Raw genomic sequence first — 11,938 nt, 5'->3', positions numbered from 1 at the left:
GCGCAGCCATGGCCGGGGAGCGGCGCCGGGCGCTGCTGGAGCTGCTGACGCGGCCGGGGAACGTGCGCTGCGCTGACTGCGGAGCCCCGGGTAGGTGCGGGTCGGGCGGAGGCACCGGGTGCGGCCGGGTGGACGGGACTGCGTGGGGCGCGGGGAACGCGGACGAGGCATGCGCTGGGTCCTGGCTGGGTTGGGGTGCGGCCCGGGTGCACCTGCCGGCGGCTGGAACTGGCGGTGACGGGGCGCAGTATCCGGAGGGCACCGCGTGGGCTCCGCGCGGGCTCCGCGCGACTGATACCACCGCCTCCCCTCCCCCGCCGGGCTGCGTGTCACGCTGTCACCCGCGGCCGCCTCCCCTCCCCAGCCTTGCGAAACCTCAGCGTCTCAGGGAGAAAAAAAAAGAGGAAATCATTGGGGGCGGCTAGCTTGCAGGGAAAGCGGCCAGTGAACCCAGGGTGTCTGCCGGGGAGTGTGGGGTCCACCTGGTTCCCAGCTACCTGGAGGTGACGTCATGGCATCCCTTCCAGGGGCCACGCTCAAGGCTGAGGAAGGAAGCTGAGCCTTGGGTGGCCCCTGTGAGGACAGGCTGGCCATGTGCCTATGGCTCTTTATACCTTGCTTCTTGGGACCAGGACAGTGGGGGACGGGTGGGAGCCACAGACACATCTGCCTGGCCTCTCCCAGACTTTGTCCCTTAGTGGCCCTGGCTTGGAGGGACTTGTATCCGCCAGAACACTGGGGCTCAGGATTGGCTATGAAAACAGGGCAGAGTTCTCCCACTACCTGGCAGCTTCCTGGAGTTGATCCGCTCTGGGTGTGCAGGTGGGGAGAGACCTGCAAGACATTTCAGGGATATAGGGGACCCTAGCCTGAGCCCCTCAGAACATACATAGTGGGTATCCTTGGAGACATCACTCTGGCTCCCCGAGATGCACGCTAAAGGCACAGCCTGTAAATAGGATCTCCTCCCCACCTCCCCCATCCCCACCCCACCTCCCCCATCCCCACCCCCGCCTCTGGGCTGAGGAGCGTCAGCCCCAGCCTGAGAATCTCCTAGTCAATAGTAGTGCGTGCCACCCCAGAGGCTCGGGTGTCTCTAAGAGGAGACATTAACCAAGCATTACGGGGAAGCTGGGCAACATGAAGTAGCCCTTTCCTGGTCTCCTGAGGCACCGCAGGGCCCCGCCGATGGTGCAGTGGGGTGGTGGCTCCCTGATGTTATGTGGTACTGTTGCCAGCTGGCCTAGCTCAGGGGAGCCTCCCCACCTCCCTCTTTCAGACCTGCCTTTCAGCTTGTTCAGGAAAGCTGACAATGCTGAAGTTCCTGGTAAGGAAGGCTAATGGGTTGCTCCAAACCCACCTAGGGTGTGGTGAACCCCAGGAGAGGGGAACTGGCCTCTCCCCATATTTTTTGGCTACCCAGCCCAGAAACAGCTTCTCAGAACACATGGCTACTTTCTAGACACTCTTAGCCAGACAGGAGGAAGAAGGGGCTTCCTGAACCCTTAGTGAGAACTACCCTATACCATTTACCTGTGTAGTGTCCTGGCGGCCCCTTAGTCTCAGGCCTCTGGCTGCTGCAGCTGCTGCCCTCTGAGGGCACGGCCCTTGCTGGCTATAGGCCAAGTAACCCGTTTTCAGACCTGGTCTATAACAGCTGCTTGCTCCCCCACACTCCTTCCCTACCTGTGAGGCAGACCAGGTATGAGGATTGTTTCCATTTTGCAACCAGGGAAACTGAGGCTTCCACCACGTGAACTGTCTTAGGTGTCCACAAGGCTGACCAGGTTTCCTGATGTCCAATCTGCAGCTCTCCACGCTGTGTTTGCAAGTCCCCCATTTTTATCTAGACCCTGGCTGAACCAGTGCCTGCGCCATGACCCCTGTGGCCTGCTCACACACACCCGGGCCTCTGATGCCTAGTGGGGAGAGATGGGGGCGTTAGTTTTCCTGTGTTTTTCAATGCTGTGGGGTTCTAGAGTCTCCTGTCCTGTGGTGGCCTTGTTGAGGAGGGAGACATGTGTTCCATGTTGTCATGTCCACTGGCTAATGGCTGCTCTTCTTGACCACACCAGTGAGACCAAGGGACTCTGAGGAGTAATGACATTTTCCAAGGACAGCAGAACACCATGGCAGGCCCAGGTCACCTCTGACCACCAGGCATGGGGCATCTGGGGGAACCCTGAGAAGTTCTCACCTGGCTGTAAGAGATCTGGGAGCGAGACAGGTGGAGGGTGAGGATCTCTGCGGCCCCCACTGAACCTCACTCCAGTCTGGTCTTGAACCTGGGGTCCACCCACCACCCACCTCAGATACTTTCTCAGCCCAGCTAGTGGGTTGTTGGCGGGGCATGGTGCTTCTTCCGGCAAGACTCCGGCTGTGGGAGAGGGAGGGTGCTTGGTGTGTTCCCAAGCTGTCCATGAAGGCTCTCCCTAAAGTGTCTGGCCATTGCGTGGCCTGGAAGGTTTGAGAACCACTCTTTCTTGCTTTGATGGACTCCCAGGAGTCCTGACTGGCAGCTCTAGAGGGATGAGGGCGAGGAAGGAAGTGCTTCCTTCTAACTAGGTAGGTCAGGGGCTGCTGCTTGACACTGCCCATGTTGCTGCAGAGCCAGGCTTCTGGAGGTCCTGGACACAGGCTAGGTGAGAATGACCCTAGGGCCAGTCCTGAAGCAAGGGTGGACCCAGAGCATGGGTCTTCGTTACACTTGGATTCTTTGTGGGCATTGAGAAACTGCTTCTGGTCCAGCCATCAGTACAAAAGGCTTCAGAATATGGCTCAGGTTATGAGAGGGTCCCTGTGTGTGTATGTGTGTGCGTGCACGTGTTTGTGTGGTGGGGCTGGGATTGGCCAGGGCTGAGAAGTGGGTCTGGTGGACCATGCCATGTCTAGAGCAGTGTCCCATCAGGTTTTGTTTTTTTTTTTTCTTTTCTTCCTCCATAGTACTGCGGATGAAACCCAGGGCCCTGGGTATACTAGGCAGGTGCTTAACCACTGAACCACACCTTATTTCCTTATTGAGGAATTCTAGGCAGGAGCTCTACCACTGAGCCACACCCCAGCCCCTCACTGGGGGATGCTAGGCAAGTGATCTAGCCCAGGCATTCACCGGGGCACTCTAGGCCAGGATTCTATCACAAAACTACATCCATAACCCTTTCTTTATTAAACATTTTGTTTTCAGACAGTTCATTGAGTTACTTGGCCTGGCCACAAATTTGCTTGCCTTGAATTTTCAATCCTCCTGGCTCATTTCCCCAAGTAGCTGGGATTATAGGCCTGTGGCACAAGGCCTACTTGGTGTGTGTGTGTGTGTGTGTCTAAATTTTTATATGTATATATATTTACGTACACACACCATTCTATTTTTTTAAATTTGTATTTTATAGTCATTGGTGTTTTGCCATGGGTCTCGTGTCCCCTGGAACTGGAATTACAGACAGTTGTGAGCTACCATGTGGGTGCTGGGAATTGAACCCGGGTCCTCTGTAAGAGCAGCCATTGCTCTCGAGTGCTGAGCCATCTCTCCAGCCCCATTCTCACTATTTTTAACATGCAGTTTGGAGGCAGTAAGCGCATTCGCAGTTCTGTGCAGCTGCCACTACCATCCACTCTCGAGACTTTCTCCTCTTCCCAAACGGGAGCTCTTTTACACGGTACGCCCTGACTGTCCCTCCAGGTCCCCGCTCCTGAGATCCACCATTTCTTGGTTTTTCGAGGACTCTGACGTGCCAGGGGCCTTCTCTGAACAGACCCACACCGCATTTGTCTGGTCGGGGTCCGGTTTGCTTCACTTGGTAGTGTGGTTGCGAGGTTGATCCGTGTTGAAGCAGGTGTTAGAACCCCTTCTTTAGAGCAGGATGCTATCTCACTCCTGCAATCCGTATTGTGCTTATCTATTCACCTGCCTATGGGAACGCTGGTTGCTAAAGAACCGCTGTGTCCTGTGTGCACTTGTCAGGCCTGCCCACTCTAGGACAGTGCTGGGAGCCGGTCCGCACTCAGGGTTGAGGACTGGAAGTCTGTCTCTCTGCCCCAGCTCGGACCAGCCTCCCTTCCTTATAAACAGAGTTCCTCTGCCCTCCATTCCATTCCTGAAGGATTGTGCCTATGGGCTGAGGATAGCCCAGAATGAACTCCTAGGTTGTTGGGCTAGCTCCAAGACCTGCAGGCTTCTCTCTGTATGCAGGCTCTGTGACCGGGCCCACATGCATCTTGAATGTGGGTGATACAACCTCAGACCCAGGTGCCTGACTCTTAGGCAGCTTTAGATTTAGGGTCATTTTCTACGCTCTTACTTGGCACCAGGCAGGAAGGTCGTCTGAGGGTGGCAGAGAGTGGCTCCGGTACAGCGTGGCTGGAAGGCGTGAGGAGTGTGGCTAAGGGTGTGGGAGGCGTGTGCTCACAGAGGGGTTGAGGCTTTGAGTGATGGAGCCTTTGATCAGTTTCTCCCCAGCTCTGTGCACATGCGTGGTACCCAGGGTGGGGAGGCTGAGGTAGGCAGGGACTTCACACAGAAGCAAGCGGGCACAGGGTGCTGTGGGTGGAGCTGGTAGCAGAAGCTTGCTGGTGGCAGACTGTCACCGCCACATAGTTGGCAGGGAGTAGGTGGAGCCAACACCCTGATCTTACCCAACAGTGCCCATAAGAAGTTAGGGAGGAACGCTGGCACTGGGATATCTGGTGAAGGGGCCTGGTTTGGTTTGGAGAAGTAGAGGAACAAAAAAAGAAGCGCAATTTAGGAGTTGGGTTGGGTGAAGGCTCCGGAACACCAGTGCGGAGATGCAGAATCATCTAGGTTTTTGTTTCGTTTTGTTTTTGTTTTAGTTTTAGGTTTTTTTTTTTTTTTTTTTTTTTTTTTTTTTTTTTTTTTGTTTTTTTTGTTGTTTTTCGAGACAGGGTTTCTCTGCGTAACAGCTCTGGCTGTCCTGGAACTCGGTCTGTAGACCAGGGTGGCCTCAAACTCACAGGGATCCTCCTGCCTCTGCCTCCCAAGTGCTGGGATTAAAGGCGTGCGCCACCACCGCCCGGCTAGTTTTAGTTTTTCTAGACAGCGTTTCTCTGCGTAACAGCTCTGGCTGTCCTGGAACTCAGTCTGTAGACCAGGGTGGCCTCAAACTCACAGGGATCCTCCTGCCTCTGCCTCCCAAGTGCTGGGATTAAAGGCGTGCGCCACCACCTCCCGACTAGTTTAAGTTTAATGACTAACTGTGTTACTACTCTTATTTAGTGCGTGCGCGGCGTGCGCATGTGTGTATGCATGCCCCATGCACACTTGTGGAGGTCAGAGAACAACTTGGAAGACTTGGTTCTCTTGTCTGCCATGTGGGTCACAGGGATCAAATTCGGATCAAGTTTGTCAGCAGGCGCCATTACCGCTGAGCCCTCTGACTAGCCTCGCATTTATTTATTTATGGACAAGGTTTCACGTGGCTCAGGCTGGCTGGGAAGTCATTATGTAGCTAAGGATGATCTTGAACTTTTTGTCCTCTTGCCTCCACCTTACTCCCGAGTGCTCAGGTTGCAGGCATGCACCTTCTCCTGTCTTCTGCAGTGCTGGGGAGGGAACCTGGGGCCTCGTGCACGCTAGTCAAGCCCTCTACCAACTGCGCTATGGCCTTAGGCTTGTTTTGGTGTTTTTGAGACAAGGTCTCACTGTGTAGCCCTGCCTGACCTGGAGTTTGCATGCTTCTGCTTTAGTCTTTCTGAGGCTGGGATGACAGACAGGTCTGCACTATGATGTCCCACTCTTAAATATGGTCTTTGAAGGCATCCCCCATACGGCACTAATTTGTGGTTCTGGGAACACCCCACCTACAGGGAGGACCATAGAGATGCTCCCAGAAGGTACTGGCTCAAGCATTGCCATGGTTACAGAGGACTCCAAGGGACTTGAATTTGGGATCAGCAAGTCATGCTCATAGGGAGGGCACAGCCTACAAGAGAGGTGGGTGGGGCACAAACTGACCTAGAGTCCCTGTTATGTGGTGTGGAGTTGGTGGCAGAGGCCGAGAATCCTAGGTACTTGAGAAACTGAGGCAGGAGGATTGCAGATTCAATCCTAAGCAGCGAGGCTACGGAGCAAGTTCATGGCCAACCTAAATAAATTAGTGAGACTGTCTCCAAATAAGTAAAATGAGGGCTAGGATTAGTTGTGAGTTCTGCTCTGTATTCATGACTCTGTGGGCCGGAGAAGCCAGAAGTCTAGTGTATGTGGGAGGGAGGGTGCTCTAACAACCACAGCAAGGCTTGGCTTTACCTGGGGCAGTGGGAGCCACAGAGCCAAACCTGAAGACCTGTCCCAGCTTTTGACTGTGTAGCAGGGTCACCAGCTGATGTTGAAGACAGGATGCTTTCAGGAATTCAGGTGGGGTGGCATATGTCTGTACACCCACACTCAGGGTGTGTGAGGCAGGAGGATTGCCATGAGTCTAATGCCGCTGTGAGTTACAAAGTGAGACCTTGTCTCAAAGATACAATCAGCTGGCCGTAGTGACTTGGGCCTTTAACCCCAGCCCTTGGGAGGCAGAGGCAGGCAGATACCTGTGAGTTCGAGGCCAGCCTGGTCTATAAAGTGAGTTCCAGGACAACCAGGGCTACATAGTAAGAGCCTGTCTCAAATAACAACAACAAACCCATCAATCAACAGATAGATAGATAGATAGATAGATAGATAGATAGATAGATAGATAGATAGATAGATAGATAATCCCCCCAAAATCAATAGCTAATTTGGGAATAACTGAGCCGGATGGTGTTGGAGGGCAGATCATCCACTCAGGGCTCGGGGAGGATGTTGGGGTGCATAGGTGGGGTTGGGTGTACCTCTGAGGAGGGGCAGAACTGGGGCACCATCGGCGTGTAAATATTTCTTTCTCCTTTTTAAAACCCCTCCCAGCAATCCGTGTGTGATAAAATTAACCGACTACATGAAAACACAGTGGCGTGTAAAACCCAGTCATCACTGCTAGCGAGTTCTTAAAATAGGTTTTTAGCATCCATGAGACCAGCTGAGCTGCACAGCAGGGAGCCTGAGCACCTGTGGTAGTGGGGGCACAGAGGAGGATGTCCAAAGCAGAGTGCCAGGGGGCTGTGAAGTGTGGGGAGGCAGGCACCTCTCCTCATCTGAATGGGAGGGGAGGTATGAGGACAGGAGCTGCTCCCCTCCAGTGGGTAGGGGCCTTGCTGAGAGGAGAGCCTGAGCACTCCTCCATCATCCAGGGCCCTGAAGCTGACTGAGCACCAACTATAAGGAGCACAGCCTCGTTGTGGGAATACTGCAGCGTCTAGAGGCAGCCATCTCTCTCTTGATGCTTCCATTCCAGTGGGGTAGGAAAAAACCAAGACAAGATAAAACAAACAAAACAGCTAATGGTAGCCCAGACGAAAGGACCTCCATGCAGGTGGATTGCTGGGGGCAGCTATGCGTATGTCCCACCCCCAGAGAACCTTGGATTCTATCTCTCTTAAGAGGTTTCTACCTTCTAGTTTGGAGCTAGCTGCCTACCTGCCTCAGCCCCGGGTAGCAGAGTGGCTATCTGACCAGGATCTCAGCTACGCACCAACCTCCGGAAGAGCAAAGTTCTTTACAGCTGAGCCTCAGGACTCTGCCAGAACCACATTCCACTGATAGGGTCCACTGCTCCACTCCTCCCCCTGCCTAGGCCTTGGCCAAGGGGGACACACCTGTCCCACCTGGCTCTGCCCCAGAACACGCCCGACCTGCTCGGGTGCTTGGGAGCTGCTCCCGGAAGCACTGAGGGTCTGAGTCACCTTGAAGGGACCAAGGGAGGAAGGGCAGATGGAAGGTGTGTGGCCTTAGGGAGCTAGGAGGAGGAGGAGAGCAGAGTCGGGAGATAGATGGGCTTGGGCAGGCAGAGTGGTGGCCCCAGCTGGAGTGAGCACCAAGAAACCAGGGTGCTGGTAGGTGCTGAGTACTTAGCTGCCCACCAGTGACCTCTTGCTCACGGTTCAACATCCCTGGCCACTCTTGACACAGGATACTTTTGTGGCTTGTCCCAGGATGACACGGGTCCTAGAACGGTTTCCAAACCGTTCGGCAGAGAATTCTGGGATCCTGGGTGACTAAGACATGCTCCAGACAGAAGCCGTGAGACTCAGTACACAGGTGTTGCTAGCCCCTGTGGGGATAGTGCATCCGGACAGAGCCAGGACCCATGTAGGGACCACCTGGAGGGCCCGAGGGCGCTCTGGTCAGCTTTCCCCAGGAACCGAGCCAGTTTTGGTCTGTTCACAGGGTTTAATCTGACCTTTCCCCTACTCACAGGCCCACCCTAGAGGGCTGTGACACCCATCAAGGATCTCCAGTGACAGCCCATGGGGGCCTTCAGTGGCCAAAATTCTGCTGAGCCTTTTGTTCTGGTGGGCATGGAGGTGGTGGAGAGTAACTGGGGCACTGAACACAGTGGTTGGGACATGGTTAATCGAGAGTTGACTTGGTATACACATTCGGCTGTCCAGGAGACACCCCTTGTTGCCGTTGAGGTCACAGGTGGGTTAGGTGCTATCTGGCTGGAGTCCACTTCTGTTCTGGTGGCTTTCCAGGGCTGTGCTGCCCAAGGTCACCCATGATAGTCAAGAAGTTTGAAAACATAGCCTCAGCCTGGGGCAATAGCTGGATGGGTAAGAGTGCTTGCTATACAAGGATAAGGACCTGGGTTCAAATCCCAACACTGTGTACAGAGCCAAACTTGGCTTCCTATACTTGATGGGGCTGGGAATTCAGAAACAGGAGGAATGCTGGTGTTTGCCAGCTGCCAGCCTACCTGCAGGCTTAGTGAGAGAGAGACCCTGTCTCAGGGGAATAAAGGAGAGAGCAAGAGAGCGGGGCACACACATACACACACACACACACACACACACACACAGAGAGAGAGAGAGAGAGAGAGAGAGAGAGAGAGAGAGAGAGAGAGCGCAAGCACAGCCTCAAAGCCAGGTATGGCTCACACCTGAAATTTCATCACCATTAGGGAGGTAAGAGCATCCTGAGTTCAAATCCAGCTTGGGCTACATTGCAAGACCCCCATCTCAACTAGAGCCTCCGTTGGGAAGCTTCCAAGGCTGGGGCAAGGCCCTGTGGTGGATTGAAGGGCTTGGGCAGAGCCAGGGACTTTCCGCCTGGAGCAGCTTCTGCCTTTCGCGGCAGTTTACAAGGCAAAGGTGGCTGGCACAGAATTTAGGGCCCGCCAACTGTCTGCTGGAGTCAGGAGCCCACCTGACTGACCTGGCTGGCTCTGGGCCAGCCTACAAGGTTGCCTACAAGGTTTCCCTTGGGCAGAATCCTAGAGTACAAGGTCAGTGCTGAGGGAATTTCAGGTTGGGGCGAGGCAGGAGGCCGCACCTGCTGCCCTGGGCTTGGCCAAGCTCTGTCCTCTGCCAGGCCCTGCTGCCCTGGGCTTGGCCAAGCTCTGTCCTCTGCCAGGCCCTGCCCCGTGCTGTTCCCACCACACTTCCAGTCCAGCCACCTCTTAGCCAGTGCCCCCATCTTCGTCACAAGAGCTTAGGCTCTTCCTCCAGGAAGGCCTCCTGGCTTCCTGCCCATGCTTGCCTCCCACTGCCGGTTCCCGGCCACACCACAGCCACCCTCCTGTGGCCTTTTCTTGATGTAAATAAGAGTAGTTTTCCGGGATTGGGGCCTCTGTCTGGGCTCAAGCTTTCCCGGCAGGGACCCATCTGTTCACGAGCACAGCTCTTGAGTCCTGGCCCCAAGTGACACTGGTGACTATTTAGATGTAGCATGGGTCAAAGCACCTCCTCCTCCTTCCTTCTTTTCCCCACTTCCCACCAGACCCCAGGAGCCAGGGGTTCAGGGCAGGGTAGTTCCACCTCCGGGAACTGGTGTTCTGGTACTGGGCTCAGCCCTGTGGGCCTGAAGCCTAGGGCTTGCCTGAGGGAAGGCAGGGAGTGAACATCGCTAGCCTGGAGTCCCCGCTGGGCCTGGCCTGCCACCAGTTATGGGCCCTGTCACCTTCCCTTCCAAGCTTGGGGTTTAGGACACCTAAGGAGTTCCTGATTAGACTCTGTAAAGTGACAAGAATTCGGGGGCTTGAGGGTCACCCACTCTCCCATCAGAACTGAAACAAGAGATCTGCTCTTGACCAGGTGCTGGTGGCCTTTATAGACCCCTGTGAGATCACAGGTGAGGGAATCTTCCCAGGTAACCAGGTCAAAGGGCTCAGCTAGAGAATTGTCTCAACCCCAGGATCTTTGTCCTCCCCCCACCCCCGAGTCCCAATAGGACCAGCTACAGGTTCCAGGGAGGTGATCCAGGGACAGTGTTGGGTCCTGGAAGAAATTTGCCGGTACTCGAGTCCCAGACCTACCACAGTGTGACCCCAGGCAGATGTCTGACCCTGCAGGAGTTATATTTGCCATATTCCATAATCTGAAGCAATGACAAGATCTCACCTTTGAGGGTTATGGTGGGGCTGGGCTGGGAGCTAGCTCAGTTGGTAAAGAGCTTGGTGTGCAAGCAGGACCCATGTGAAGTACTACGTGTCGGTTTGAAACTTGCTGGCCAGCCAGCTGGATTGGCACGCTCCATATTGTGTGAGAGACCCTGTCTCAACAAGGTGGAGTGATGGAGGGAGACTTCTGGCATCAACTTCTGGTCCCTACACACACGTGCACAAACATGTACACAGACGTACATAATACACATGTGCTCACAAACACACACATGCATTCATGGGCATGCACGGAGGTTACATGGAGATGGAGCGAGTCTTTGTGGTTAGTTCAGTGTTGGGCTCCAGTGAGCACCCATCATAAGTGGTGGGTGAGGGGCCGGAGGGACCAGGGGCAGGCTGGGCAGGAAGGAGCTGGCTGACCCCAAAGACTAGCGGCTGCTCTATTGGAGCATCCTGGTCCACAGGCACCCTGCACATGGCCTGCTGGTCATACCAGCACTTCTGCCATAAAAGCCCAACCTAAGGCTTGACCCCAGGGCCAGCACCTGGACAAGCTGCCTGCCCTGGGTTGGTGGTGAGGAGTGGGGGAGGCCGTACATTCCTGCTGCCCCCATGGGGGACCCTTGTCCAAGATTTAACACACTGCAGTGACTCCATCACGGCCAGCTGGAGGAAATGGCTATCAGCTGCCGATCGTTTTTATGATCTTAGAACATCCTCTGGGGCTGGGGCGATGACTCAGTACAGCACATGCTGTGCAAACGTTGAGGACATGATTTCCATCTGCAGAACCCATATTAAGAAAGCCAGGAGGGGTGGCATGTGCTTGCAATTCCATCACTGGGGAGGTGGAGACAGGAGGATTCCCTGGGCCTCTCTGGCTGGTCAGCCTGCCTAGCTGACTACAGGTCAAGTGAGAGACTCTGTCTTAAAAAAAAAAAAAAAATCAAGATGGAACTCAGGGTGTGCATGCCTTTAGTGCCAGCGCTTGGGAGGAGAGGCACACCATGAATTTGAGACCGACCCAAATAGTGAGACCCTAGCTCAAAAGCTAAAACCAAGGTGGATGATGCCTGAGGGATGACCCCCTCAGGTTGTACACACACACACACACACACACACACACACACACACACACACCAAAATACAGTGGCATGCTCCGGCCCCTTTGCAGCCCCACGACTGAAGGGTCTCCCTGCCGCCCGCAGAATCCCTTTGGAAAAGCGCCTGCTGCTTTGCCTATTTTTGTCGTCTGTTCTTTGTTGTGTCACTGAGCTCCAAACACACTTTCAGCAGCTCAGCCTCCTCTGGGTGTGGCTGCCCTTTAACCTTTCCCTCTCTTGACAGGCACTTTCAGCTAGCTAGAAGATCGTTTTCATTTCATCAAGATAACTTGTGTCCCGCTTCCACCAAGTCTGCTGTTAGTAGTGTATCTCTTATTTTGAGACTGTCATTTAATATGACCTCTCCCCTCCCTTTCCTCCCTTTAAGCCCTCCCATAGACCCCT

The 11,938-nt window shown here is 54.6% G+C and overlaps 1 protein-coding gene across 1 annotated transcript in view; it reads left to right on the top strand.

Moving 5' to 3' along the window:
• The first annotated feature begins 6 nt into the window (after window positions 1-6).
• The window catches only part of Adap1 (ArfGAP with dual PH domains 1), a 52,308-nt gene continuing 40,376 nt past the window's right edge, over window positions 7-11,938 (top strand). The window contains exon 1 of the mRNA XM_005367098.1: window positions 7-90. Coding sequence (XP_005367155.1) covers window positions 9-90 — 82 coding nt within the window. The 5' untranslated portion in view covers window positions 7-8. The remainder of the gene's footprint in view (window positions 91-11,938) is intronic.

The sequence above is a fragment of the Microtus ochrogaster genome, unplaced genomic scaffold, assembly GCF_000317375.1.
Source record: "Microtus ochrogaster isolate Prairie Vole_2 unplaced genomic scaffold, MicOch1.0 UNK16, whole genome shotgun sequence".
Classification (NCBI taxonomy): Eukaryota; Metazoa; Chordata; class Mammalia; order Rodentia; family Cricetidae; genus Microtus; species Microtus ochrogaster.
This window is presented reverse-complemented; position numbering and strand designations above follow the sequence as displayed.